At 44.5% G+C, this 25490-nt stretch overlaps 1 protein-coding gene across 2 annotated transcripts in view; it reads left to right on the top strand.

Moving 5' to 3' along the window:
* Positions 1-12235: 12235 nt before the first annotated feature.
* The window catches only part of VSTM2B (V-set and transmembrane domain containing 2B), a 32969-nt gene continuing 19714 nt past the window's right edge, over positions 12236-25490 (top strand). The window contains exons 1-5 of one of the 2 annotated variants that reach the window (XM_054049340.1): positions 12236-12566; positions 13173-13896; positions 14746-14930; positions 16571-16600; positions 19115-19514. In XM_054049340.1, the coding sequence (XP_053905315.1) occupies positions 13824-13896; positions 14746-14930; positions 16571-16600; positions 19115-19514 (688 nt within the window). In that variant the 5' untranslated portion in view covers positions 12236-12566; positions 13173-13823. Of the gene's footprint in view, positions 12567-13150; positions 13897-14745; positions 14931-16570; positions 16601-19114; positions 19515-25490 lie in introns of both variants that reach the window. The other variant, XM_054049341.1, reaches the window with a different exon arrangement.

The following is a 25490-nucleotide window of genomic DNA, read 5'->3' as shown; positions in this document are numbered from 1 at the left end:
TGGGTTTGTGACCATTTTCTGTTTTTAGTGATGTAGAAAGAAGGCTGGGGGGGTGGGGAGGAGAGTGGTGTTTTAAAAGGGGGTTGTTTATTTTTTTAACCTTAGAAATATCCAGTCTGTTCTCCCTGGTTTTGCTGCAGGTGTTCTTGGAGGACTCAGAGATATAGATTGGAAGCTGCCTCAGCACTTGAATGAAGAGAGATGGACAGTGAGTCTTTAATAATGACATATTGTCTTCTAATAATTTATAGGGCATTTTGAGTTAACAAAAACAAACACTGAATGTTAAATAATGAATAAAAATCACCTCTCTACCCCCAATTAATTGGAGGGGTTTTGTACAGCTCTTTCCCACAGTGTGGCTTAAGCCTCCTCCCTGGTTCTTTCTACTTAGTGGCTTCTCCCTTCTCCTCACATGAGTTGGGTCCTGAGTTGTTTGTGATGCCTGGTGCCTCCCCACAATGTGACTCCTCACTGGGCCTAGCCTAGAAGGGGTGCTGATCCTAGGGAAAGTGAATAATGCTACCACTGCTGGCAAGGACTGTAAAACCCAGTACACAGGAAACAATATAGTCCATCAACATAAACCCCAGCACAGAAATGACACACCCAAAAATAAGAATAGAGCAAACAGGGTCTTTACTGAGAGCAGAAAAATAGGCTCTGGGGAACAGGTTAAAGGTAATTACTATCTCCCACCACTCACAACTCTTCCCAACCCCCAGCGCCCTCCCTGGCACCTTCCCAGCTAGATGGCACACAGAGCATGAGGCCGGAAGCAAGTGATGCAGAGCTGTGAATGCTGGCCAGCTAAACCAACAAAGGGATCCTCTTCATGTCTTCATCACAGGATGCTCTGGAGTCCTGTAGGGGTCTCAGCTGGCTCGTGATAGCTGGTGCTAGGTTGGATGGTTGGTGCCAGGTTGGATCCGCAGGGCTGGAAGGAACCGTCTGACCCTTGCACTAGATCCCGCAGCAGTCCAAAGCCTCCTTTTGTGGGGAGGGGAAGTTAATCAGATTCGCTGAGCTGTTCTGCTTCTCCCTCCGTTCCCACTCTCAAAGCTCCTCAAACCTGAAAGTAAAACTAGTCTCTTTGTCTCTGAGACAAGCTCTCCCCTCCACTGAGGGGCTGAGCAGCCCTGGCTCATCATTGGCCCAGTAAACTGCCTGACCACATCATCCTATTGAGAAGCCTCCCTATTGGCCTCAGCTGGAGTCTCTAGTCCATTGTGTCACCACACCTGACTCTGAGCATGCTGGGAAATGGTGTCGGAGGGCTCTAGTAGCCACCATTGCTGTTGTGCATAGGGTAGATGCCCTAGAGCAGGGATAGGCAACGTTCAGCACACGGCTCACCAGGGTAAGCACCCTAGCGGGCCGGGCCAGTTTATTTACCTGCTGACTCAGCAGGTTCGGCCGATCACGGCCCCCACTGACTGCGGTTCGCCGTCCCGGGCCAATGGGGGCGGCAGGAAGCCGCAGCCAGCACATCCCTTGGCCCGCGCCGCTTCCCGCCACCCCCATTGGCCCGGGACGGCGAACTGCGGCCAGTGGTGGCCACGATCGGCCAAACCTGCTGCGTCAGCAGGTAAATAAACTGGCGCGGCCCGCTAGGGTGCTTACCCTGGTGAGCCGCGTGCCGAACGTTGCCGACCCCTGACCTAGAGACTCAGTCCAGAATACAGGAGCAAACTCCCAGGGTAGGGGAGGGTACATTTGTATGGTATGTGCGGTGTTCCAGTAATTACACTAGTTCTCCCATCATCCAGAGTGTCTTCCTGGCAAAAAGAGAAGGCATAACCTGAATTTCTAATGCATTTGGATCAGGAACTGTTGGTACAGCACCTAGCACAAAGGGGTCCCAACAATATTAATAGTAATAAAACAAGCCAAATATTAGTTTTTAAAAAACAAAACAAAACGTACTTTTGTGCATCTTCGTACATCACAGGAAACAAACAAAAGGGGCAAAAAAGAAATTTGTTTTCTATAGCAGGTGACTTTTATAATCCCGTAGAGATGTTCTCCTCAAGCTCTGCAATTTTAGCAGTATTTTTCTCTAGCTTAGTGTTCAGTGGGACTACACATGGAGACCAAGAATTCAGTCATTAAGGATTTTCAGCAAGGATTGTCCGGGGTCAACCTCCCCACAGTCAAGTCCAAAAGAACAAAAGGAATGAACTTAATCCTTAAGTACTAACTTTATAAGATCGTATAATGATAAAGAAACATAATAAATAATAACTTACTTTCTACAGCATAACATGGCTATTTTATAATCCACATACATTATATTCACAGTTACACATACATAAACAAAGAAGACAAATTAAATCTAAATAGGTCAGTCCCCACAGAAACAGTGAGAAGTAAGTCAGAATTCCTAAAAGCTTAGGTTGAGTTCATCTGAGTCTCCATTACAGACTTTGATCCCCAAAATCTGTACAGTCTGTTGAGTCAAAAGCACTGCAACTATACTTCTCTCCTCTGGCTTGTAGAAACCTTCAGCTGGAATCCATGCAGACTATTCCTCCTCCTCTGCTGAAATCGCTTAATTAGCTAGTCAGCTAACTAATTAACCAACCACTCAGCTTAAGTATATAGCTTAAAAAAAACTCCTGCAAAAGGCTTCAGAGTTAGGGGAAACAGCCTGCTTTTTCTCATCTTCTCCCAACCCACCCAGGGCACATGGCTATTAGTAAAGCAGCTGCACTGACGACTTGCCCTCATGGTTTCTGAGTCCAGCATCGGGAAACTTGTTCAGTATACTCAAAACTACCACACCCAATTCCAGAAACTTCTGGCTATGAGCGCTAATCGTGCATCTGCCTAGCAACACTGACCCAGCCACAATTAATTCCTACCACTCCCCCACCAATAGATCTCTTAAAGAGATATCTCCCTATTAGTTATATGGGTTACAGTACCTCTTGCAGGCAATGCTTCCCACAGTGGCATTAAAATCTGGCTGCCTCTATGCATTTAGCATATTTTTGCAAAGCATGGTGCACTATAAGACACATTACTATTGCCTCATGATAAGCATATTTTGCCTCCTTCTTCCACAAGCTCTTAAAGTGTACATCTTGTCTTATAACTTTAGATCTTACATTTATTAACAAAAAGCAGATGAGGAAAGCTGAATGAGATGGAAATGAAAGCCAATAAAAAATACATTTACCGTATAAAGCAAAAATGTATCTCCCCAAACTGCAGGAAAGCTCTATCTTACACACCTTGTGTTGAAAGTAAAACAAAACCTAGCGCTGAACATTTGATTTGTCTAAAGTGAGAAGAGGCTTCATAAATAAACCCACTAAGAAACGCATGGTTTTCTCATTGTTTTAACCCCATTGTGCCAGAACATGACTAGTCAATTGCAGCTAGGAGAATCTGTTAGATTTCTACCTATTTTCTAAATCCTGGAATTGCTTCAAGACAATGCGGCCCACTGTTTGCTAATGGGAAATAAGGAAGTAATCGTGTATATTGAAAACAATGTGGACCCTTTGAACTTGCTGCATTTATGACCTTTTACAAACTTCTTATGGGAATACAAATATCCTGCCACTTTGGTTTTGGCTTGATTGGAATTGAAATCTCATTGGTGGGGAGGGGGAAGGAAAAATGCAATAAAGTCTCCTGAATTGATGTTAAACCACTGACATTTTAAAAAGAACCATGCTGGCAGTTGCCAGTCTATTGTTATGAGCTACAGTGAAGCAGAAACTCCACAGTGAAGGTCACAGTGCTGGAAGCAAAGATGTGAACATTTTAGCATCACTTTTTTGGTGGTGTTGTTTGTATCCAATACTTATTTTTTGCTCCTCACCTATTTTCTAAAGATAATAGCCTGGAGAAACTTGTTAAAATACACTACTGGATTATTCATATTCCTGGGGACAAACATCAAGCACTAAAGTTTCCTATGAAACCTGTGTCTAAGCTACAGTGGTGCTAGACTGAGTAGTGTAAAAGTGTCTTTCTCACATCAGGGGGCGGGGGATATATATGAACAGGGCTGCCATTACCATTATTTGGAATCACCTGGAAAACTAACCTCTCTAGCAATCGCAAAATAGGTCCCCTGTGATTGTGGGGGAAATACTTGAGTCTCTAATGAGAAAAAGCCCACAATACAAATCTAAGAAAGGAAAGGGGCTCTAAGGAACAGGACCTATTTCTGACTTTGGGAGAGTGATGGGTGAGGACGGATTAGATTAGATGAGATACTACAGGGATGGGAAAACCCAGAGACAGACAGATCTGGGATTTCACATTAAGACAAAAAAAGTGACTCACCATATATGCTCTGGGCATGAGCAATAACTGGGAAAAACGTTGCAGTTTTACCCCTTTTAAAGGGTGGACTACATGGTTTCTTTCCTGTAATGAGTTAACCCCGAACAGCAGAATGAGCTGTTAAACCGCAAGTTCCTGAGCCAGTCATTTGAAAGTATTTTGAAGATTTAAATAATGGAGTTGCGGCTATTAAAAATGTGGGGTGGGGGAGAGGAGAAATGGCCTTAAATGTCATCAGCTACAGATTACTGGTGTCTTTATATGGGATTTAATATGTGTCTATAAAACATGGTCCAGCAACAGCAAAGGCAAATAATTCACATTAATAATCTTCATAACATAAACATTACATAAGAACAGCCATACCAGGTCAGACCAAAGGTCCATCTAACCCAGTATCCTGTCTACCGACAGTGGCCAACGCCAGGTGCCCAGAGGGAGTGGACCTAACAGGCAATGATCAAGTGATCTCTCTCCTGCCATCCATCTCCACCCTCTGACAAACAGAGGCTAGGGACACCATTCCTTACCCATCCTGGCTAATAGCCATTAATGGACTTAACCACCATGAATTTATCCAGTTCTCTTTTAAACGCTGTTATAGTCCTAGCCTTCACAACCTCCTCAGGTAAGGAGTTCCACAAGTTGACTGTGCACTGTGTGAAGAAGAACTTCCTTCTATTTGTTTTAAACCTGCTGCCTATTAATTTCATTTGGTGACCCCTAGTTCTTGTATTATGGGAATAAGTAAATAACTTTTCCTTATCCACTTTCTTCACATCACTCATGATTTTATATACCTCTATCATATCCCCCCTTAGTCTCTTCTTTTCCAAGCTGAAGAGTCCTAGCCTCTTTAATCTCTCCTCATATGGGACCTGTTCCAAACCCTTAATCATTTTAGTTGCCCTTTTCTGAACCTTTTCTAGTGCCAATATATCTTTTTTGAGATGAGACCACATCTGTACACAGTATTCGAGATGTGGGCGTACCATCGATTTATATAAGGGCAATAATATATTCTCAGTCTTATTCTCTATCCCCTTTTTAATGATTCCTAACATCCTGTTTGCTTTTTTGACCGCCTCTGCACACTGCGCGGACATCTTCAGAGAACTATCCACGATGACTCCAAGATCTTTTTCCTGACTTGTTGTAGCTAAATTAGCCCCCATCATATTGTATGTATAGTTGGGGTTATTTTTCCCAATGTGCATTACTTTACATTTATCCACATTAAATTTCATTTGCCATTTTGTTGCCCAATCACTTAGTTTTGTGAGATCTTTTTGAAGTTCTTCACAGTCTGCTTTGGTCTTAACTATCTTGAGCAGTTTAGTATTATCTGCAAACTTTGCCACCTCACTGTTTCATAATTCTGACTGTCTTTTTAAAGGGCCAGATACTCAGCTTGTGTTAATCAGCATAGAATAAGGATGAAAGCACAGGGTCCAATGGAAGTCTAATATGGTCCTATACAAATTATTCTGAAAACTGTTTCCTATATGTTTTTGAACCACTTGTAGAATTATATAGCAGGGATGTAATTCTCTATTAAAATCTAATCATTGACTCAGAAAAAAAATCCTATGGAAATGCTATAGGACGTTTCTATAAAAGCAAGTCATTTCCATTTACCCAGTGGTAAAATAGTGTGATTATAGCCACCTTTATACAGTAACTCCTCACTTAAAGTCATCCTGGTTAATGTTGTTTTGTTGTTACGTTGCTGATCAATTAGGAAACATGCTCATTTAAAGGTGCGCAATGCTCCCTTCTAAGGTCGTTTGGCAGCCGCCTGCTTTGTCTACTGCTTGCAGGAAGAGCAGCCCATTGCAGCGAGCTGGTGGGGGCTTGGAACCAGGGTGGACCGGCAGCCCCCATCAGCTCCCCCTATCATCTCCCCGCTCCCCTAAGTTCCCTGTGCAGCAGCTGCCTGCAGTTCAGCTGTGTCCCTCCCACCACTGCCATGGAGCTGCTCCCCGAGACTCCTGCTTGCTGTGCCGGGGGGAGGAGGGAAGGAAGAGGGGGGCTAATGTCAGGGTGTCCCCCTCCCCCCTGCTCCTGAACCCCGCTTACCCCATCTTCCATAGAGCAGGGCTCAGGACTGAGGGAAGTTGCAGCAGCTGCCGTCTCAGCAAGCTGATCTAATTAACAAGGCAGTGTATTTAAGGGAAATGCGCATATCTCCCTCCATTCCTGCTGCTTTGCAGAGTGAGAGAGTTAACCCTTGAGGGCTCAGCCAATTCCTAGTTCATCATTTAGCAGTAAGGGAAATATCCCACCTTCTGACTCCTCCACCTTAACCAAGCTTCACAATCATCATCACTGTGTACCAGTATTAAATTGTTTGTTTAAAACTTATAGTGTGTGTGTGTGTGTGCGTGTATATATATATATATATATATATATATATATATATATATATATAGTCTTTTGTCTGGTGAAAAAAATTTCCCTGGAATCTAACCCCCCCTCATTTAGATTAATTCTTATGGGGAAATTGGATTTGCTCTACATCGTTTCACTTAAAGTCACATTTTTTCAGGAACATAACTACAACGTTAAGTGAGGAGTTACTGTATTAATAGTCACAAGAGTGCTGTGAGGTTCAACTAATAATTGCGAAGTGATTCCTTGCATGGAAAGTACTATGGGGCCTTGATCTAGCAAGGTACCTAAACACATGCTTCACTTTAAGCATGTGAAAGGGTTTCACTGGGATTTGTTTGAGTGGATCCACTGAAGGATCTGTGACTAAATGTGCAGTATATGTTTGCAGCTTCTTGTTCCAAGGAATGGCATTCTTGGCTTTCATCGCCTGCGAGTTGTAAATGACATAAGCAGGTAAATGATGGATTCCAGGTTCTGGCAAACGTATTTAGAGGCAGGGCCCAATCAATAGCTAACTCCAAAACTTGTTGACACCATAGAAGCACAGTGATGTGCAATAAAATGTTTGCTCCTCAGATTAATATATAATAGTATTGTTATTGTTTAGTATTAGACCAAAGCATAAAGAGATTTATCCTTTCCCTAGATTAATAATTGTGAAAAATGATAATTGAGTCCACATGTTTCCTGTTTTAATTGTATGGCATGATAACGTAACTGGAGCACTCAGTTGTTACATATAAAATCAGATTGGCTGGTTGTGATACAAACAGGATATCCCTGGAGGACTGTTTTTAATCCAAGGGACACTGCTGATACAAAAAGACATTGCAAATTGTGTCTGTTACTAATAATGTTAGATTTATTGCAAATAAAAGGTTATTTTAAAATTTATATTGCCATCTCGCTTTTCATATTCTTATTTTTTGTGTGTCTAAGGAGTGAAACTAAATTATTACAGGATGTTTAGAGTTAATTTAATGCTGCAGTGTTTGAATTGTAAATATTTTGAGGAATACTTTAAATATATACTTTAATAAAAATCTAAATGTTAAGTAAAACTATTTTATAAATGTGAAATGTTTGCCATGTTTTCATTAATGCACTTGGCAGTTTGATATGTAAGAATACAGATAAAATCTGAAGACATCTGGATCTGCAAGCCACTGGAGCTTCCTCGGCTAAGTACTGAGGGTAAGAAAGCAGAAGAAGTTGAGTGTAAAGTCAAGATCATCAGCTACAAAATGCTGCAGCTTTCTCAGTTCTGCAAGGAACTCAAGTAAGTAACTTCTTCCAAACTCTGGAAGATATTTATTTTGAATCTGAATTATAATCTGACCTGACACTGTGTTATCTTGATAGGTGTTTTGTAATCACCACACTTGTTGGTAAGTGATAAAGCAAGTCATGGAGTTACACCAATCTATTGCTAATGATTTGATGCATATACTATAAAGTCCAACCTACCCACTTCCTAGGATTTGTTTTATTAGTAACTTAAGTAACAACAACAAACTTTCTCTCCAAACTTACTTGGTCCTAGATTTTCCTTGCAGGATCTATCTGTCCTAAACCATGGTTATCTTTTTTCCTAAGGGAAGCAACATGGCTTAGTGGATACTGGGCCCAGACTAGAACTCCCAAGAGTGGGGGGTGGGAGTCTATTCCCAGTAATGCCACTGGATTGTTGAGTGACTTTGAACAAGTCATTTCATTTCCCTGATCCATCTTTAAAATGGGGAATAATGCTTACCTCCTTCACAAAGATCTTGGAAATCAATGGAAGAAAAGTGTTGTGCAAGATTATTGCATTATTATTTATTACATAGGCTCTTATATCATGGTTGGAGCTAACTGACTCCACCTGCTAGTATAATTCACTGTACTTACAGGAATGGTTCAAGCACCTGATGAACAGGCTGACTACAAAGAGGAGCCCTGTATTACTATTATAATAATATACAGGGTCTTAGATGCTGCCAGCTGTTAGATGTTTTACAAACTTTGTAAATAGCTAAGTTTTACATTGGTATGTGATTAATTGAGCAGGTTAAAAAATTTCCAATTAATCTAAACAGTCTGTGGGATCATGTTGAGTCCATCAAATCTTTCAGCACAAACCACACAGACTTGATTTCCTGCTATCCTGCCCATCAGCCAGCCGAAGGAAAGGCAGAGTGATGGGCAGTCCACTTCCCAGGGCTGTGCGTCCAGTGGCCAGACAGGCTACTTGTTCACCAGCCACGCAGCCAATTTGCTGACACCAGCCAGGAAACTGACTTGCCAGCTCAGAAATTTTCCAAAAATTCCATTTTGTTTTTTTTCAAAATTGTCCATTCCACAGAACATTTTGTATATCTGACTTTTTGTACCAATTGAGAATGGAAAAAGTTTTAGAAACCTGAAATCGCCCACAGGACAGAAATTCCAGTTCCTGCACTGCTCTAGTGATTAAATGAAGACATGGATGGACAGTGATGTCACTGAATCAAATTCAAAACAAGATTAGATGTTGGAAGTGCATCTCACACTTATTAAAACATGTCTCTCTCCACATGTTAGACAAATACCAAACTACCATGTGATTATAACACACAGTGTAGGCCCAACCATGCAGCCTTTACTCATGGAAACTTTGTTTTCATTTTGAATTCTGCCAGAGAGCGGTTCCAATCCTGTGAACCTTTTTCTCTCTATGATATAAATGATCTGTATTTTAAATGAAAATGCATTCACTAAAAACAGTTTTATTAAAGAAGGGACAAATCTATTGAATATGGAAAAGCTGGTGATAACTGAGAAGTCAACTCAACTCATGGAGCAAGCACTCCAAGAAAACGCTTGGACGTTGGACAATGTGCTAACAGTGCAAAATTAATTTATTGCTGTTCCAATGAAGTAATTTTAAAGTTACTTTTAGACAGTGAGTAAAATCTTTAAAAAGCTGTGGTAATAGTTAGAGTGCCAAGGAAACTACATTGCATGAAAAATGTTGACATTACCTGTATAATTGACATTCCCCAGCCAAACAAACAAATTCAATTTGCAGAGCTGTGAATGTAGGAAGCTATAGAGTCACACTTCGGATTCACTGGGAAGGATCAGTTAAATGAATAATTTGGTGTCTCTCTCACACCCATATGCATATATGAAGCATAATATATTATTATTTTTATTTTATTAATTTTATTATCTGATATCGAAGGATCTCAGGATGCTTTATATTAACTTACAAGCATCACAACACTTCATGCCTAATAAGCGTCTCCCTATCCCTCTGAGGTGACCAAAGGTTATTGAAAGGTCACATTCCCTCTCACTGAAATGCAGTCACAGCTGAGGTGGAACACAGAATACAAAATAGGAAATGAAACTGAATACAGTGAAGCCTGCAGGAAGCTTCCTATACACTAAGCTTTTGTACTAACAACTTTCTCAGAGTTGCTATGATTGATTCAGTGATATCAACAATGTAGAAGCTAGTGTATACAAAGCTACTGTGTCTTCAAGATCTGCTCTGAGTAGGGTTAGGTGACACCATGGTTGAAACCCTTCCAGCCACCAGAATCCTGTCTATAGCAGCTCTCCCACTCATGCTACCAAAGTTGAAGATTAAGTAGCTGTAGCACCAGTGGGAATTTTTTGACAAAAAAAGCCTTATGTACATCACCTTTGTCAGACAAACTTCTGTCTTAAAAGAGCTTATATAGTGAAATAACGTGTTCTACCTTTATTAAAAGTGATGACCAGTTGTTTTTTTAGTTCCTTTTGTGGTCACTTCATACAGCTTTTAAATTATTCTTTCCAGCTGGAAATGCAGGGCAAATCTGAGTACAAAAAATACAACTACTGAGGCACAGTTTGAGTGGGTCCTTGCTTTAAATTGGTCATGACTTTTTTTTTTAATGAGTATAGGTGCCCAGATCATCAGTTTCACCTCTCATATGAAAGACAACACCTTCAGCAGCACAGTGCACCAAGCCACTATTGAGTATTGATTAGTCACTAACACAGAAGGAAGAGTGCCACCTGCTGAATTCCCAAAGCAGCTTTCTGCAGCTACTTGGGAGTCTCCCATTCTGACCAAACCCACCATGAAAGATTAGATAGTGAGCCATACTAAACTGTATTCAAACCACCATGATCTCTGCCAATGACAGAGATACAAGGATGCTTCATGCATAAAAAAAACCCTACTGACTAGTTATGAGTTAGTAGTGTGTCCTCTATATCATTCCTTGTGGTTGACTACTGTCCTCACAACTCACCACTCACACATAGACAGCAACCCTAGCCACCTCATCTTCTCTTGTCATCCAGGTAGCAGAGGGAAAACTTTTGGCTGATAAATATTGAATCAGAAATATCAGTATAATATTAACATGGATATGCTCCCATTAATTCAGTAATAATAACTGGCTCCTCAAGTAAAAAAACTCTAGGCCCCAGGTGTTTATTAGCCAAAGATATGGTTATGACTGAGCTGAGAGCACTCTGAGGCTATTTGCCACATAGTCTCCAACGTTTCATGGAAATGGAAATTTATTGATTAGTACCAATGCAGAAAATCATCTGAGGCTGCAAATGCAAATAAAAATATTTAAGGTAACTTTTATTAACTCAATAGATGGATAGTCATCTGTTCAGTTAATAAAAAATGAAGGATTAAACAATTAAAGCTTAATGTCTCTAAGAAATAACCTTTCCTGTGATTGCTTTGCCAACACCACCTATTTCACTTTTCAGTTTGTAGCAAATGTTCAGTGCCAATTGAAAAGCTCCCTGAAAGTGCGCTTTCTAATGAAGACTGTGTGTGATAGCACTTGTATGGATGACCATATAACGTTGACTAGCACTGGAAAATGCTGCAGATTGAGTAAGTGGTGTGTGTTGTAATTTATTTAGCAAAATAATTATACAACCCACTGCACTACAGAGAAGAGGAGGAGGGGACAAATATAGTCTCTGCCCGGGACGAGGTAGAGGGTGGAATTCCTTGTCTTCCATCACTCCCCCCCCTCTTCCAAACACATCCCCACTCCTACTTCCTCAGGGAATCGCATGAACCAGAACACGACTAATTCCAGAGAAACTCTGCCCCGGCACTTTATGATGAATATCTGGCGTTGTATAGAGCCAGAGACTCTGATCCTTTCGTTCCCCTCCGGCGAGGCAGGTGAAATACCCTACGGCTCCACCACTGGGCTCTGTAGACTTGCACAGTGTGACATGCCGGGAAGAGCAGCTAGGGCTAGTTCCGTGTGAGCTGCCCGGCCAGCCCCGGAGTTAATGAAGCGCCCGCAGAGATCTGGGTCTCCGGGTCAGTCCCTGGCACCGCCATCGTTATTTCACTTCCCGGGGGAGGGGGGGTTGCGGCAGGGGCGTTTCTCTGCCCCTGTCCGGGCAGCTGGCCGAGGAGGCGAGGCGAAGCTCGCTCCGCCGAGTCTGTTGGCACCTTGGCCGCTGTCCAAGCGCCCACCCCCGCTGCTGCGGCTCTGCGCCGCCGGGGACCCGAGCTCTGCCCCGGCCAGCCGCCGGAGGGGGCGGACGGCGGGAGGGGGAGCGGGGACGGTCCGTCTCCCTAGATGAGGGCAGGAAACACCCCCTCCCGCCCGGGGGCCCAACCGGAAATCTGCCTTGCTCTGAATCAACTAGTCCCCAGCCCCCGGCTCCGAGCGCGGCACCTGGGCAGGGCAGCGCGCCGGGACCCCTGGGCGCTCTCGGGCACCGCTCGCTCGGTCTGTGCGCCCCGGGTTACCGCTGCTGGCTCCGCCGGGCACTTCGGCTCCGTGTTCGCCCCGCCGAGCTTTGCCCACCATGGGGCAGCAGCCGCGCCGGGCTGGCAGTGGGCGAGGCGGCGGGAGCCCCAGGTAAGGCGGGGGAGACGGGGATTGCGGAGGCTGCGGGCTGCCCCGCGGCACCGCCCGGGGGTGAGCGGAGAGAGGGACCAGCCAGACGCCGGGGCGGGGAGTTATTTCTGCCCACTACAGTTCACTGGGGAGTGGGTGTGCAGCGGCGTCCGGCCGGGCCGGGAGCTTGGCCTGCCTGGTGAACTGCATCCAGATGTTGGTAACTTGGAGTCCAGCTGTTCTGGGGCCCCAGCCGTATTCACGGGCGATCTGCTCGGCTCCGGTCGCTCAGCCCTGTTGGGCTCCCAGTGCCGATCGGGGACGCGCTGCTGTGGGAGTAAAGGGGGGAACTGGCTGAATCCTGTAGCAGAGGGAACAGCCCCCAGCCCGTGCCCGGCACCCGCGCTAGCAAACGTGTAACGAGACCCGAAGGCGCGGAGGGCGGCAGGGGGGGGGGGGGGGCAGGGATCCTGCCTTGTGTGGGGAATTGTCAACACAAACTGTGGGCGCTTTTTGCTGCGCGGCTTGGTTGCAGGGATGGGAGCACAACCCAAGCGGTCTAATTCTCTTTGTGTTTTCGGGGCTGCATTACGCGGGGACGTCAGCTCCTGAAATTCCCTCTCATAGGTCGAACCGCGTGTTGGTGTGAGAGTGGCGGGGGGGAAGCCTGTGGTTTCGTGCCCGGGCCGGGCTGCACATCGCACCAGAAGCAAACGGCGGATTTGGACCTGCCATCCCCACCGCCGGCAGAGACACCCCGGGCCACAAACAGGAAAGGATCGATTGCGCCCCAGATTGAGAGTGAAGCGAATAATTCCCTGCCGCCTCCTTAGCCCTTCCTTGAAAATCGAGACCAGACTGGCCATTGTGAGTGATGGGTCTTGGAGGGGAGCTCGGGATCCGGCCCCTGCTTCTGGACGGCAAAAAATCCTATTCAACACAAGGAAGTTGAATCCCGCTTAGTGTTGGGGAGAATCCAGTGGGGGGGAAATACCAGAGACAAGATTTATAATTTCATCCTCAGGAACTACCCTTCCTCCCGACAGCACATGCGATCAGCCGGCTGTGGATTTTATACTTGCGTCCAAATGTATTTATTTTTTTAAAGTTAGCTGGGTGGCTGTTGGCTTTTTTTTTTTTTTTTTTGAAAGAGTCTTACCCCTGGACTAGTGTCGGAGACGCGCCTTCTCTTTGCAATGGGATTGCAGATTTCTTAGCTGTGTTGTGGTCACGCTAAATTCACGACTTGCCCTCCACCCTGAAGTTTCCATATATGAAATGGAAAATCGAGGGCTGTTCGGCGCCCTTTGTTACCTGATGTTCAATGCACCCCTGCTGTTCATAGTAAACGGTAAGTAGCAAACTTTCGCTTCTTCCTATAGCAAATTGCCACCCCAAATACAGCTTGCTAGAAAGGAAGCCGAGAGAACCGTGCGCGGAGAAATCTAAGAGGGCTGGGAAGGGCAAGTGGCCAGGGGAGCCGTGTGTTTGATTCGGTAAAAACCTCATTCTCCTTCGAAAATCTGTTGCCGGCAGATAACAATCTGTGTTACGTTATCGGATCCGATGTTCCTGTCACCGATCGCTATTGAGCGCAATAGACGTAACTGGCTTGCCCCTTTGTGGTGTAAGAACTTTACTGTTTGTGTAGCGTATGTTATGGGGGGGGGGGTTATACAGAAGAGGAAAACAAGGTGACGCTATGGCTATTGCAGGTGGTCACTGGGGGGGTTAGTTCTCTGGAGCCAAGCGGCACAGGGCACACCAGGATCTGCGGGACTGCAGCCTGCCTGCCTGCAAGGGCTAGCGGGCTGGTTGGAGGAGAGCGATTTGAAACATGCAGGTGTTGGCTGTCGATTTGTGTGACAGATTTTTGACCCTGGGAATCTGAACATCGTTTTTTTCATATTCGGAGAGGAGCTTTTCTGTCAAACACTCCCCAGACTCGTCTCCGTTGTCACTGGCGCGGATGCACCAGTAGGTGCCCAGGCTGCGGGGTGAAGGAGAACCAAGCTCGCCTGTGTTCTCACTGAGCCTGGCGGCCGAGCTCGGTCTTTAGCCGCTGAGACGCGAGACACTCATTTACCCGACAGCGTTCAGCCCTCGAGTTAAAGCAGATCAGATTACGATGAACCGGACTGATGTTGTCTCTTAATCTCTCCTGTTAACCAGCCCTTGTAATTCTATCTTCTCCTCCCAGCTACATTTACTGAAGTTCCCAAAGATGTGACTGTTAGGGAGGGAGATGATATTGAGATGCCTTGTGCGTTTCGGGCCAGCGGATCCACCTCTTACTCCTTGGAAATCCAGTGGTGGTACCTTAAAGAACCAGCCAGAGAACTTGCCCATGAATTAGCCATCAGTGCCCCTGGCAGCAGAAGCAAGGTAACAAAGTGCCACGGAAACATATATATTCATTAAATGCAACATGCGCAGAGAGTGGTTAAATAACGCTAACAGACACTGCCGGTGAAAGGAGCTTCCCCGTTACATCCCGTGAAGTAGGTAGGAATCCCCAGGGGTCCTAAACTCGCCCCTGGAGTGGAGGAAAGACTAGAATCTGACAGCACCTTGGGGATTGTAAACGTGTTCTTAAAGAATGATAAATATCGGTCTCACTGCGAGCCCCATCGTTAAGACGCAGAGAGCAGCTTTAAATCGGTTTAGTGTATTACATTACAAAGCGGGGATAAACAGGAGGCAACTGCGAAACTGTGCTAGTCTGAACCGAGCTGGAAATCACTACGAACAAACGTGGGAGAGGTTGATTAAACAAGATGAGCTCCTCTATGTAGATGATTAATAAGAACAGATGGAGGAGAGGGATATGCTCCTAGCTGGAGATCCTGCAGGACAATTCTGCAGTGGGATGATTTATTTACATACTCAAATGAAGTGATTAACATGCCTTAAGGAAAGCAGGTTAAATCTTGTGTATTCTGTCTCAACCCACAGAAGGCCTCTTGGCCGCAATATCGGCTCCAGTCTTAATATCTAGGCTGTATTTCCCTGACACCCAGTTTATTCTGCAGCCTAGATCTTGGCACAACATCCTTTATGGGCAGCATAATGCTGCCCAGTATATAAACAAGGTTAAACATCAAAGAAGTCCTAAGCAGGAATTCCAAGATGTGTCTTTCTAAAGTATATACAGCTTCTGACCTTTTCCTACCACAGAGCCATTAAGCCTGATGATACTCCCTGAGGAGCCTCTAATGCCTACACCAGGTCCTATCTATATGGCAGGCTTGTTTTCCTGCCAGGCTCAAATATAGATGCAAAGCATATAGACTCCGAACTAATGTGATGCCGTCTAGATGGGGGAAATGTAAGTCTGTTGTCAAGAGAGGGAAATAAATCGCTTGGATTTAAATGTCTCCTTTAACCTTATATAAAACTGTGAGCTGCTTTTACAATAAATGGTGACAGGGAATGCCCAGAAAATGACTATCTCCTTGGGAGGCGCATCAGAGAGATCAGAGGCATCATTTCTTTTTACAGTAAAGTTGATTGTAACAAGGAAATAATCAGATTCAAAAACTGATGAGCTGCATCTGATCTTGTGCTGTTTAGGGACCTCATCCCTGCACTAAAGCAACTCAGGATCTGGCTTTCCCAAGTCATTTCCATGAGCAACGCTGCACTACCATAGAAAACAACCACCCCTGCCTACAATGGCTATTTCAAATGTAATTGGTCTTTTTACAATTACCGTCGCTCAGTTTATACAACGAGCAAATATTCTTCTGCAGACATATATCCCTTAGCAAGGCAAAACTTTTACTACAGGCATCTAATAAGCCCAGTTACATTTTACCAAAGCAATCCTGTTCCTTAAGCACTAATTGATTAAATCAAATCCAAATTCTCCCAATAGTCATGCACAATCAGTTTGAAACAAGTTATGAAAGTTGCACTGAAGATCTCTGTCCTACCATCTGTTTAGCTGGGGACGTGGGTGCTTATAATAATGTTAATATGCTTTAGGAGTCTAGTCTAACATGTTTCCTTCTCTGCTTTTTTAGGTAACAAATAAGGATGCAACTAAAATCAGCGTAAGTGCAGATCAAACTGAGTGACGCACATTTCTATATGTACGTGCTGGTTTTGTAACACCCCAACACATGATTTCAGCCAGTTTAACCCTCTAGAGCAACAGAAATGGTGGAGCAGAGTGGGCATGTGCATCTTTTCCTCTCCTTGGTGTGCCATATCGCCATCAAAATGTTACCATCTGTTGCTATTTTAACTGTCAAGTTTTATTACTTGCAAATCCAGGCAAGAGGCATTTGTTTTTTCTCCCCTTCTTTGATCTCACCTGGAAAGTACTGGAGGTCAGATCAAGTGCTAATTCTGGTTTTCATTTGGCTGCCTCCACTACTGAAAACCCACCACTCCCCCCAGCAATGTCAAATTTCTTTATAGCACATTATAGCCAATTTCTGTTGATTTGGGGCCCGATCCAGTCACTGATTTCACTGGGAGCATGAGCAGGCCCATTTGTTTGTTTGGCATTAATCCCATCACTGTCACTCTTCTGTTTCCATCTGTGCAGGCTAGTGGGAGTAAGAAAAGAGTGCTAGGGAAGGTAGGGAGAATCTTGCAGAGATTAAACACTGCAGTTGGGAGTAAAGATAGATGAGATCTTCAATTCACTCAGGCTAATAGTCCCACTGAAATTAAAGGCAATCAGTAAAGCCAGCAGAGTTTGATCCTTCATCCTGTGTTTATAATGGGGATATCTGAGGGTAGAAGGCACTAGGTAATAGCTAGGGGGTGTCAGACTTGGGGATGGTGTGTGCAGTCTGGCCATTACATATAAAGGTATTTGGGTATTTTGTGTTGGATTGGGGGTAGGGAGAGATGTATTTGTTAAGGCATGTATTTTTTAGAAGGGAGGGGAAAGGTTAGTGGCTGGGTAGTTTGTGGGGGTAAGAGAGAAGAAATGCATTATTTTTAGCAGGCTAGGTGTTGGAGTTGGGAGGGGCTGTCTTTCATTTTGGGGGAAGATTAGTACTCTGATTTATTTTTAGAAAGGCAATTGGAAGATTAGTGGCTGACTGGTTTTAGATGGGAGATGCCTTTAGTTTTGGAAAGGATGAGGGCAGGATTAGTGGCTTTTGAAAAATAAATTTAGAAAGAAGATGGCAAGTTTAATGTTTTAACTTCGGGAAGAGGGAGAGACAGAATTAGTGACTGGTTATTTGAGTGCTGTGGAGAGTGCATTTAGTTTGGAAGGGAAGAACTGGAATTGGTGGCTGGGTTTTTGACTTACATGGGGAGATGCAGTGCTTGAAGTATTTATTTATGGAAGATAACGGAGTAGGAGCAATGGTTGTGTGTTTTGTGTTTGATTTCGGGGGTGGGGGAGGAAAGAGATGCGTTTACTTCTGGAGCTGAGGGTGGAGGCCATAGGTGGGTGCACTGTTGAGTACATTGGAAGTGGTGGATTCGGTAGCTTTGTGCTTGACTAGACTATGCATCACTTATTGCATTTAATTTTAGAAGGGCTGGGATAGGTTCAGTGACTTGGTAATTTATTTTGAGAAAGAGCTGGATTACAGAAGGAGAGAGATTTTATTTTGGAGAGGAGCTGGGGTGGTCTCAGATAATTATACAACCCACAGCACTACAGAGAAGAGGAGGAGGGGACAAATATAGTCTCTGCCTGGGATGAGGTAGAGGGTGGAATTCCTTGCTACATGTTTGGTTATTGGGGGGGGGAGGGGAAGAGGGGAGATCCTCCAATTTCTTAGAGGTGATGAAGCAGGTGGGAGGGGAGGTGCATTAATTTCGGGGAGGAGCAGGCTTGGGGCTGGGGCAGGAGGGAAAGGTCGGGTGCACTGGGGCGGGGGAGGTGCATTGGGGCAGGCTTGGGGAGGAGATGGGGAGGTACATCAAGGCAGGCTCGGGGAGGAGATGGGGCGGATGTATTAGGGTAGGCTCCGGGAGGAGATGGGGTGGGGGGGAGAGGTGCATTGGGACAGGCCATGGGTGGGTGGTGATCAGAGGGGAGATGCATTGGGGCAGGCTCGGGGAGATGCACTGGGATGGGGGGGAGATGCACTGGGATGGGAGGGAGGTGCACTGGGGCAGGCCCCGGGGAGGTGCAGTGCGACGGGGGCAGGTGCAGTGGAGTCGCCCGAGGAGGTGCAGGGGACGGGGGCAGGTGCAGTGGGGTCGCCAGAGGAGGTGCAGTGGGACGGGCCGAGAAGGACATCAGAGGGGAGGTGCGCTGGGCAGGGGGAGGTGCATTGGGGGAGGTGCACTGGGACGGGCCCGGGGAGGAGATCAGAGGGAAGGTGCACTGGGACGCGGGCAGGTGCATTAGGGCAGGCCCGGGGAGGCACACTGGAACACCCGAGGAGGAGATCAGAGGGGAAGTGCGCTGAGCAGGGGGAGGTGCACTGGGACGGGCCCGGGGAGGAGATCAGAGGGGAGGTGCACTGGGACGGAGGGACGCGGACTGGGGACGCCCGGGAAGGCGCACTGGGACGCGGGCAGGTGCGCTGACTGCCGGCGGGGCTGCGCGGGGCAGTGACCGGCCCGCGGGCTGTGGTCTCTTGCAGACGGTGCGGGTCCAGGGCAATGACATCTCGCACCGGCTGCGGCTGTCCGGCGTGCGGCGGCAGGACGAGGGCGTGTACGAGTGCCGGGTGTCGGACTACAGCGACGACGAGACCCAGGAGCACAAAGCCCAGGCGCTGCTGCGGGTCCTGTCGCGCTTCTCCCCGCCCGACATGCAGGCGGCCGAGGCGGTCTCGCACATCCAGAGCAGCGGGCCGCGCAGGTACAGCCCGGCCAGCAGGGCCACCGCCGAGCCCGGCCTGGAGAAGCGCCTGCTGCCGCCCCAGGGAGTCGGGGCCGCGGCCGCCGCCTCATCATCCGCAGCTTCCACCACCGCGGCGTCCTCCTCGGCCTCGCCCCCTCCCGGCAAGGCCGCCATCCTCCGCCAGCAGCACGGATCAGGTAGGTGCCCTGCGGGCTCGGGGAGCGCGGCGGGAGCGCAGCGACACCCAGCGGGGCGCGGGGGGAAACGCGAGGAGCCGAGCTGGGCTCCGTTTTCTACAGGGAGAAATAAAGAGCCATAAAACTGGCCCTGCCATAAAGTGAGTCCTCGGCGTTAGTAGTAGTATTGGGAGGCTCTTCGGACTCTGCCCCTTTCCCCCCCGCTTATGATTCAGCGTGGCACACAGTCAAAATCCTCTAAGCAAAAGGAATTTGGGAGCTAAGAGACCAGGCCTCTAGTGGGGAACCCTAGTCGAAAGGGTTGGAAATGGGAGGTTTGGAGGATCAGGGTTGGTTTGTTTGTTTGTCGAGTACATCGATTTCCTTTCCACCTGGCATCTGCAAATTATATCTGCTAGTAAAGGGGAAAATTCCATTACTGGTCCCCAGTATTGCAAATTCTTTTGGTCTAGTCATTGTAGCTACCAGAGAGAGTTTCCTGGCCTCTACTATGGGTATTTGTTTTCAATTGCACCTGTAATAAACATTTACCTTTTACTTCAATGGATGTTCCAGTTGTCTTTAAAGGCTTATCATGGATTTATCTTTTCATAGATAAAAGTAGACATAAGTTGTATTGAAAGTAATGGATTAAAATAGGGGTTGCAATTGTGTATGAATTAAAGGATAGACAATTTTAAATAATAATAAAACCTTTACATGTGGAATGGACCAAGTGGCTCTAAAGCACTTCAGAGTCTCTGTCATGACAACATTATAAATAGTTTTAAATTATTACCTTTATTGAAATATAGTAGTGCAGACCAGCTGGAGAAAGAAATGTAATTAAGGTAGTAAAAACTAAGGGTCCAAGTCTGCAAATAGTTAAGTATCTGAGTAAATTTATTTATATATTTAAGTGCTGAAAGAATCAAGTTTTAAGACTCAATCCTGCACTATTTTAAAGTCAATGAAAATTTTGTGGGGAACTCCACTAGGAGTAAGATAGAAGCCAGAGCTTTTTATGTAGGTATAAACTACACTGTGTTACATTTTCAAAGTCATTTTCTACATCTGTGCTTTTTGTTTTGTTTTGGTTTTGAGTAGTAACAACATTCATAAAGTAAAATGTTACAATTTTTCTATATTAGCCTCAATGCTACAAGTTGACTTGTGTGGGCAAGCCATTGATCCCACATAGAGCTGTATGCAGAATTTGGACAGAAGAATTCTACATTTTAGTTTTTAGTACTCAAAGTGATTATATTACAATTTCTTTTAACAAAACTTGCAAATGCAAACACTGGGAATCCTTTCTAAGCTAATTTCTTTCTTTCTTTCAGCAGAGTAATTCTTACTATATTATGGCCCAATCCTGCTCCCATTGAGGTCAGTTGTAAAATTCCATTTACTTTAGTGGTAGCAGGATCTGGCCCTTTTTGTTCTGCATTGTGAAGATTGTCAGGATATTCAGCATTATTCTGTCTGTGTTTGGTTCATGTGTTGCCCACTACCTTTTACATAATGTAGAGCAAGTAATCATGCCTGTATATATGGAAGATGGCATATGGATAGGTGAGCATGCTCAGAAAAAGAATTGAGGTCACCTCACAGGAGAGTGCTCTTGGAGCGAGACTCATCTTTAAATGGAAATATACGCCTTTATTTATTCCCATTTACACTCTTGCATCAAACATTTACAGGCTTTGGATCAGATAATTGAAACCAACCAGGTCAGTTATTACTATCCAGGAACTGTATGTAGCTCACAGATGAACTGTCTTCTGTGATTTTTACCTACCTCTGTTCTTTGTACAGTCAAACGTCATCCTGTGAAATCTGGGTTTTGTTTTGTACCATATGAAAGAGTATTGTGTACTGTTTTGTTGACTAGTCACTTGGGCTAGTGAGGATGGCATGTCATCTGTCTCATAGTGACTTTTCAAGACAAATGAAAAAGTTCTGTCTTAAACCTTTCTGTGTGCACTATTGGTTGTAGACACTCCCATGGCTGACAGTGACACCAGGGAATTAAACTAGAACAATAGAATCCCTGTGAGACATTCTTTTCCATTAAACATGTAGATTGTCATTTTAGCAGCCAGAATTGGCTTTGCATGTTATTTTCACATCTTTCCCTTTCCCCTGTTGATCTAAGTTTAACAGATATGTGGAGGATTAAAAAGTCTTGTGATGCCAGTGTTTCATTACTGACACATGGAAGGGTCTTGCTATATAAAAGAGGTCTCATTTAGGCTATGTACTGTTATGCAACCTGCCCATCTAAGTCAACACTTGCATAGTGCATATGCCCTGATAAAACAGTCTGATCAAATTGTAATTGGCACAGTGCCACCTTAACAGATGTGCATGAGTGTGTGCAGCCAAGAGAGCATGTTAGCTGTGTCTGTTAGGGCAAGATCTGCTGCCTAGATTATCTAAATTGCTGTCTAGCCTGCTTTTTACATGCCTGTTGTTAGGGGATGTGTCACTGCTACATCATTCCTAGACTGGACTCATTTCCAAAAATAAAACACAACTGTTGCAGCCAGATATGGAGATACTGGGCTCATTTAAATCAAGTGAAAGATGGTGGAATGCAGAAAAGCGTCTTGTAGTCCTGTCAGGGAGAGTCAGAGATTTGCTGTTGTGACATCCTCTTTGCACAGGCTAGCGTCAATGAACACTGCCACACAATGGAATACAAACTGGTTACCTTTCAGGAAGAAAGTTGAGGAGGTTTTGTAGAGCTTGGGTAGTTGTTAGTTGTCATAGTGCTTATTTAATAAAGTGTGCAGGAGCCATTACTTGTGTCTACCTGCAGAGAATACATTGTGTTTTATATTCTGTGCTTGTGGCTTGTGAAGATAAAGTGCATTTCCTCCACTTGACTCAGGAGTCACCAAATGACAAAATTTTACTTTTGGTCTGTTACAGTTTCCATAGTTTTGCACAGGTTGGATCAGCCTAGAATTATTCTGATAATAAAATGTCGGTAAGGGAAGGAGATCCACGATACCGCTCAAGGGATTAGTAACATGAAGACTTGACCTCCAAGTTGCTCTTTCTAATGCAGTCCAGATTGATAGTAACTGAAAGTTATTGCCATTTGGTGGCCTCTGTGAAACGAATTGGTGGTTGCTGTCCAGATTGTAGTGAACTGGGGTCCGCATCCTAAAAACCACAGTTGCAGCTGATGCCATCTTTGCTGTAGAGAGAGACTGATTTGAATGGAGCAGTCCCTCCTGCTCCGAACTAAGGCACAGGGGCAAGGTGTTTTGGGGGACGGTACCAGTACTAGCGTTTTGCGGAAAAATAGAAAAGTTTGCACTCTAGGGCCCTTACTTGGACATGTGCTTGCACAAACACTAACCTCTCTTAAAATGTGTTTAAAGAAACAGTCAGCATCACACTGTAAGGTTTCTAATAATTCATATTTTAATGGCTGGTGTTTAGCAGATATTTTGACTGAGGTAATTAGGCATTTTTCATAAATAAATACATAAATAATGGCTTCTCTTTCTTCATCTTGCTCTCAAAAAAGAAGCCTTATTTTGAGTTGACCCACTCATGGCAGTTTCTAGTTTAGCTCCTCACTGAATAGAGCTGACGATCAGAGGTGACTGAGCCCACAAGACACTAAATCCTATGCTGGCTTACAGAGCTCAGGAGAGTCAATAGCTGTGGAAATACAGGGCATCTGTAGCACCAGTGGGAAAAGCATCTGACAACTCACGTTGCTGGGCTCTAACTCCCCATGCACTTTGCAGGTATGTGGGAGCTTTCCACAAGGGAAACTAGAAGGGGAAAGTGAGGATGCCTCCCACAAAGAAGGGCTATTCCATATGCAGAAGCACAAATGCTCTGGGTACCATTGGTGTAGGAGCTGAGCAGCAGTAACTGGAGATCTATTTGCCTGCATTCCTGCCTGAGTTAAATTCCAAAATGAAGAGCTAAAACCAAAGTTAGCGAGAGGGGATGTAATGTTTTACACTAGGCACGTGCCACTTCATTACTACACAGCTCTAGATCTGAAGCTGGTGAGTGATGCAATAGGCAATGCATCCAGAAGGGGTGTGCGTATCTTTTTGTTTGGGAAGCCTTCTCAGTGTGCCCATACTACCTTCTGCTCCAAGTACACACTTGCCTTTCTGGCTCTTAAGTCTGTTCGGCATTCAGAGTGCTCTGGGATATCTTGTTAGCATAGTAGTAATCCCAATTTATTGGAAAATGCAGGATTGGGACCCTCAATGGGTAAAACAGCAAGTGAGGACATGGCATAACATGGTAGAAACATCAACAGGCAGTAGAGGAAGTTTACAGACCATCAAGAAAGATGTGAACTGAATAAAAGGAAACTGCACAGGGAAGGAAGGGAGCAAATCCCACTAAATATGAACTCAATAAGACATCTGTTAAAAGTGGTAATATAGGTCACTGCCTTGCAAACCCTATTGCCTGAGTGGATCCATGGGCTTTAATGCAACTACTCATCTAAGTAAGAGTTCCCATTACTGGGCCCATGTTAATTACCTGTAAAGCAATAATTAATTATCAATATATGCTGCTTAAATAAAATGTTATTGACCTAACATACTGAATGGATTTTGATGAAAAGTAGTCCATTTACCATAAATAATATAGTACCTATTGTAGAAAATATTTTAAAACAAGAAAAACATGCGTGTTCTCTGTTGGCTCTTTGGGAATATTGCCCTTTATTAAAGGAAATGCAAAATATGACAGTTGAGTGGCAGAAGTCAATCTTTCCACTGTGGCATTAGCTATTTGTCTCGCCTATCTATTCCATTTAGCAAAATTACACACATCTTATGTTGTTCTGGGTTTTGTAAAACACATTATTTATATAGTGCCGTCAATGTATGTCCAGTTATTTGCACTTTAAAAATATGCACACCATCATTAGTAGACTGTTTGTAATGCCATAAGCCCAAAAATATTTTGTAGTTGTAAAAGACCTAATCCTCCTCCCAATATATTATGTGAGGTTTTGCCATTGAATAAAAGCAGAAATGGTCCCAAGCACAGGGTATATAGTTGCCACCAGTTTTTAAGAAGAGCTCCTGTTTGTTTGAATGGGCTGTTCAGTGTAAAAGGTGATGACATGATATGGGCTACTGTATGCTGTTTAACTTGGGACTCCTCCTGTTCCCAGTGCAAAAATAGTTTTCCCAATAGTTTCAGTGTAATGGGATAGGGCTCCCTGTGCACTATACTCCAACAGTTGTAATTATAGGGTAAATGGCTGCCCTCAGATGTGCTTGCAGGGCTCTTGTTGACTTCAGTGAGAGTCTCACTCATGCATTCAAGGACAAAAATATGGTCCTTTTTATCTTCTAATTGATTTTAAAGTGGATTAAATGTGGCTGTTATAGACATTTTCTAAAGGATACATAATTCCATTTAACAGCCCCAGATCTAAATGGGAAACCCATAATATGGGGCCTGTAGCAGGGTGCTGGAACAATGTTTAGAATGGGGGTGCTGCTGATGGAAACCATGTATTTGGTATTACTACTTCAAGCAAGAGGGGTGCGGCAGCACCCCGATCTTCCCTAGTTCCAGCATCACTGGCATGTAGTTAAAAATAGCATGTAGTGCAAACTTCTGATCAGCTTTGTAAATATAGAAGAGAACAAATCCAATGTTATTGTAAAACTGTTGCATAATATGTCAAATATTAGCTGGTCAAATAGAAATTATCTGTAATATTTAAACTACTGTATAAAACAACAGAGTTGTGGTCTAATGAGATTTAGAGAGATTATTGCTTGCCTGCCATAAAGGTGGATTATCTAAAGTATTTAAATCAATGTGGAAATTGTTACTTAGGCTGTAAGTAAGGCAAGCAATACTACTAAGATTATCTTTGATAATAGTCATATTGTAATACTTGGGGTTGTCTGTATGGGCCCCAAAATGCAAAGAAGACCAAATTCAACTCAATTTAAAAAATAAAAGTTAAATTAGAACTGT

The sequence above is a fragment of the Malaclemys terrapin genome, chromosome 14 (genome assembly GCF_027887155.1).
Source record: "Malaclemys terrapin pileata isolate rMalTer1 chromosome 14, rMalTer1.hap1, whole genome shotgun sequence".
NCBI lineage: Eukaryota > Metazoa > Chordata > Testudines > Emydidae > Malaclemys > Malaclemys terrapin.
Note: the sequence above shows the minus strand (reverse complement) of the source record. Positions and strands in the feature narration are given on the sequence as shown.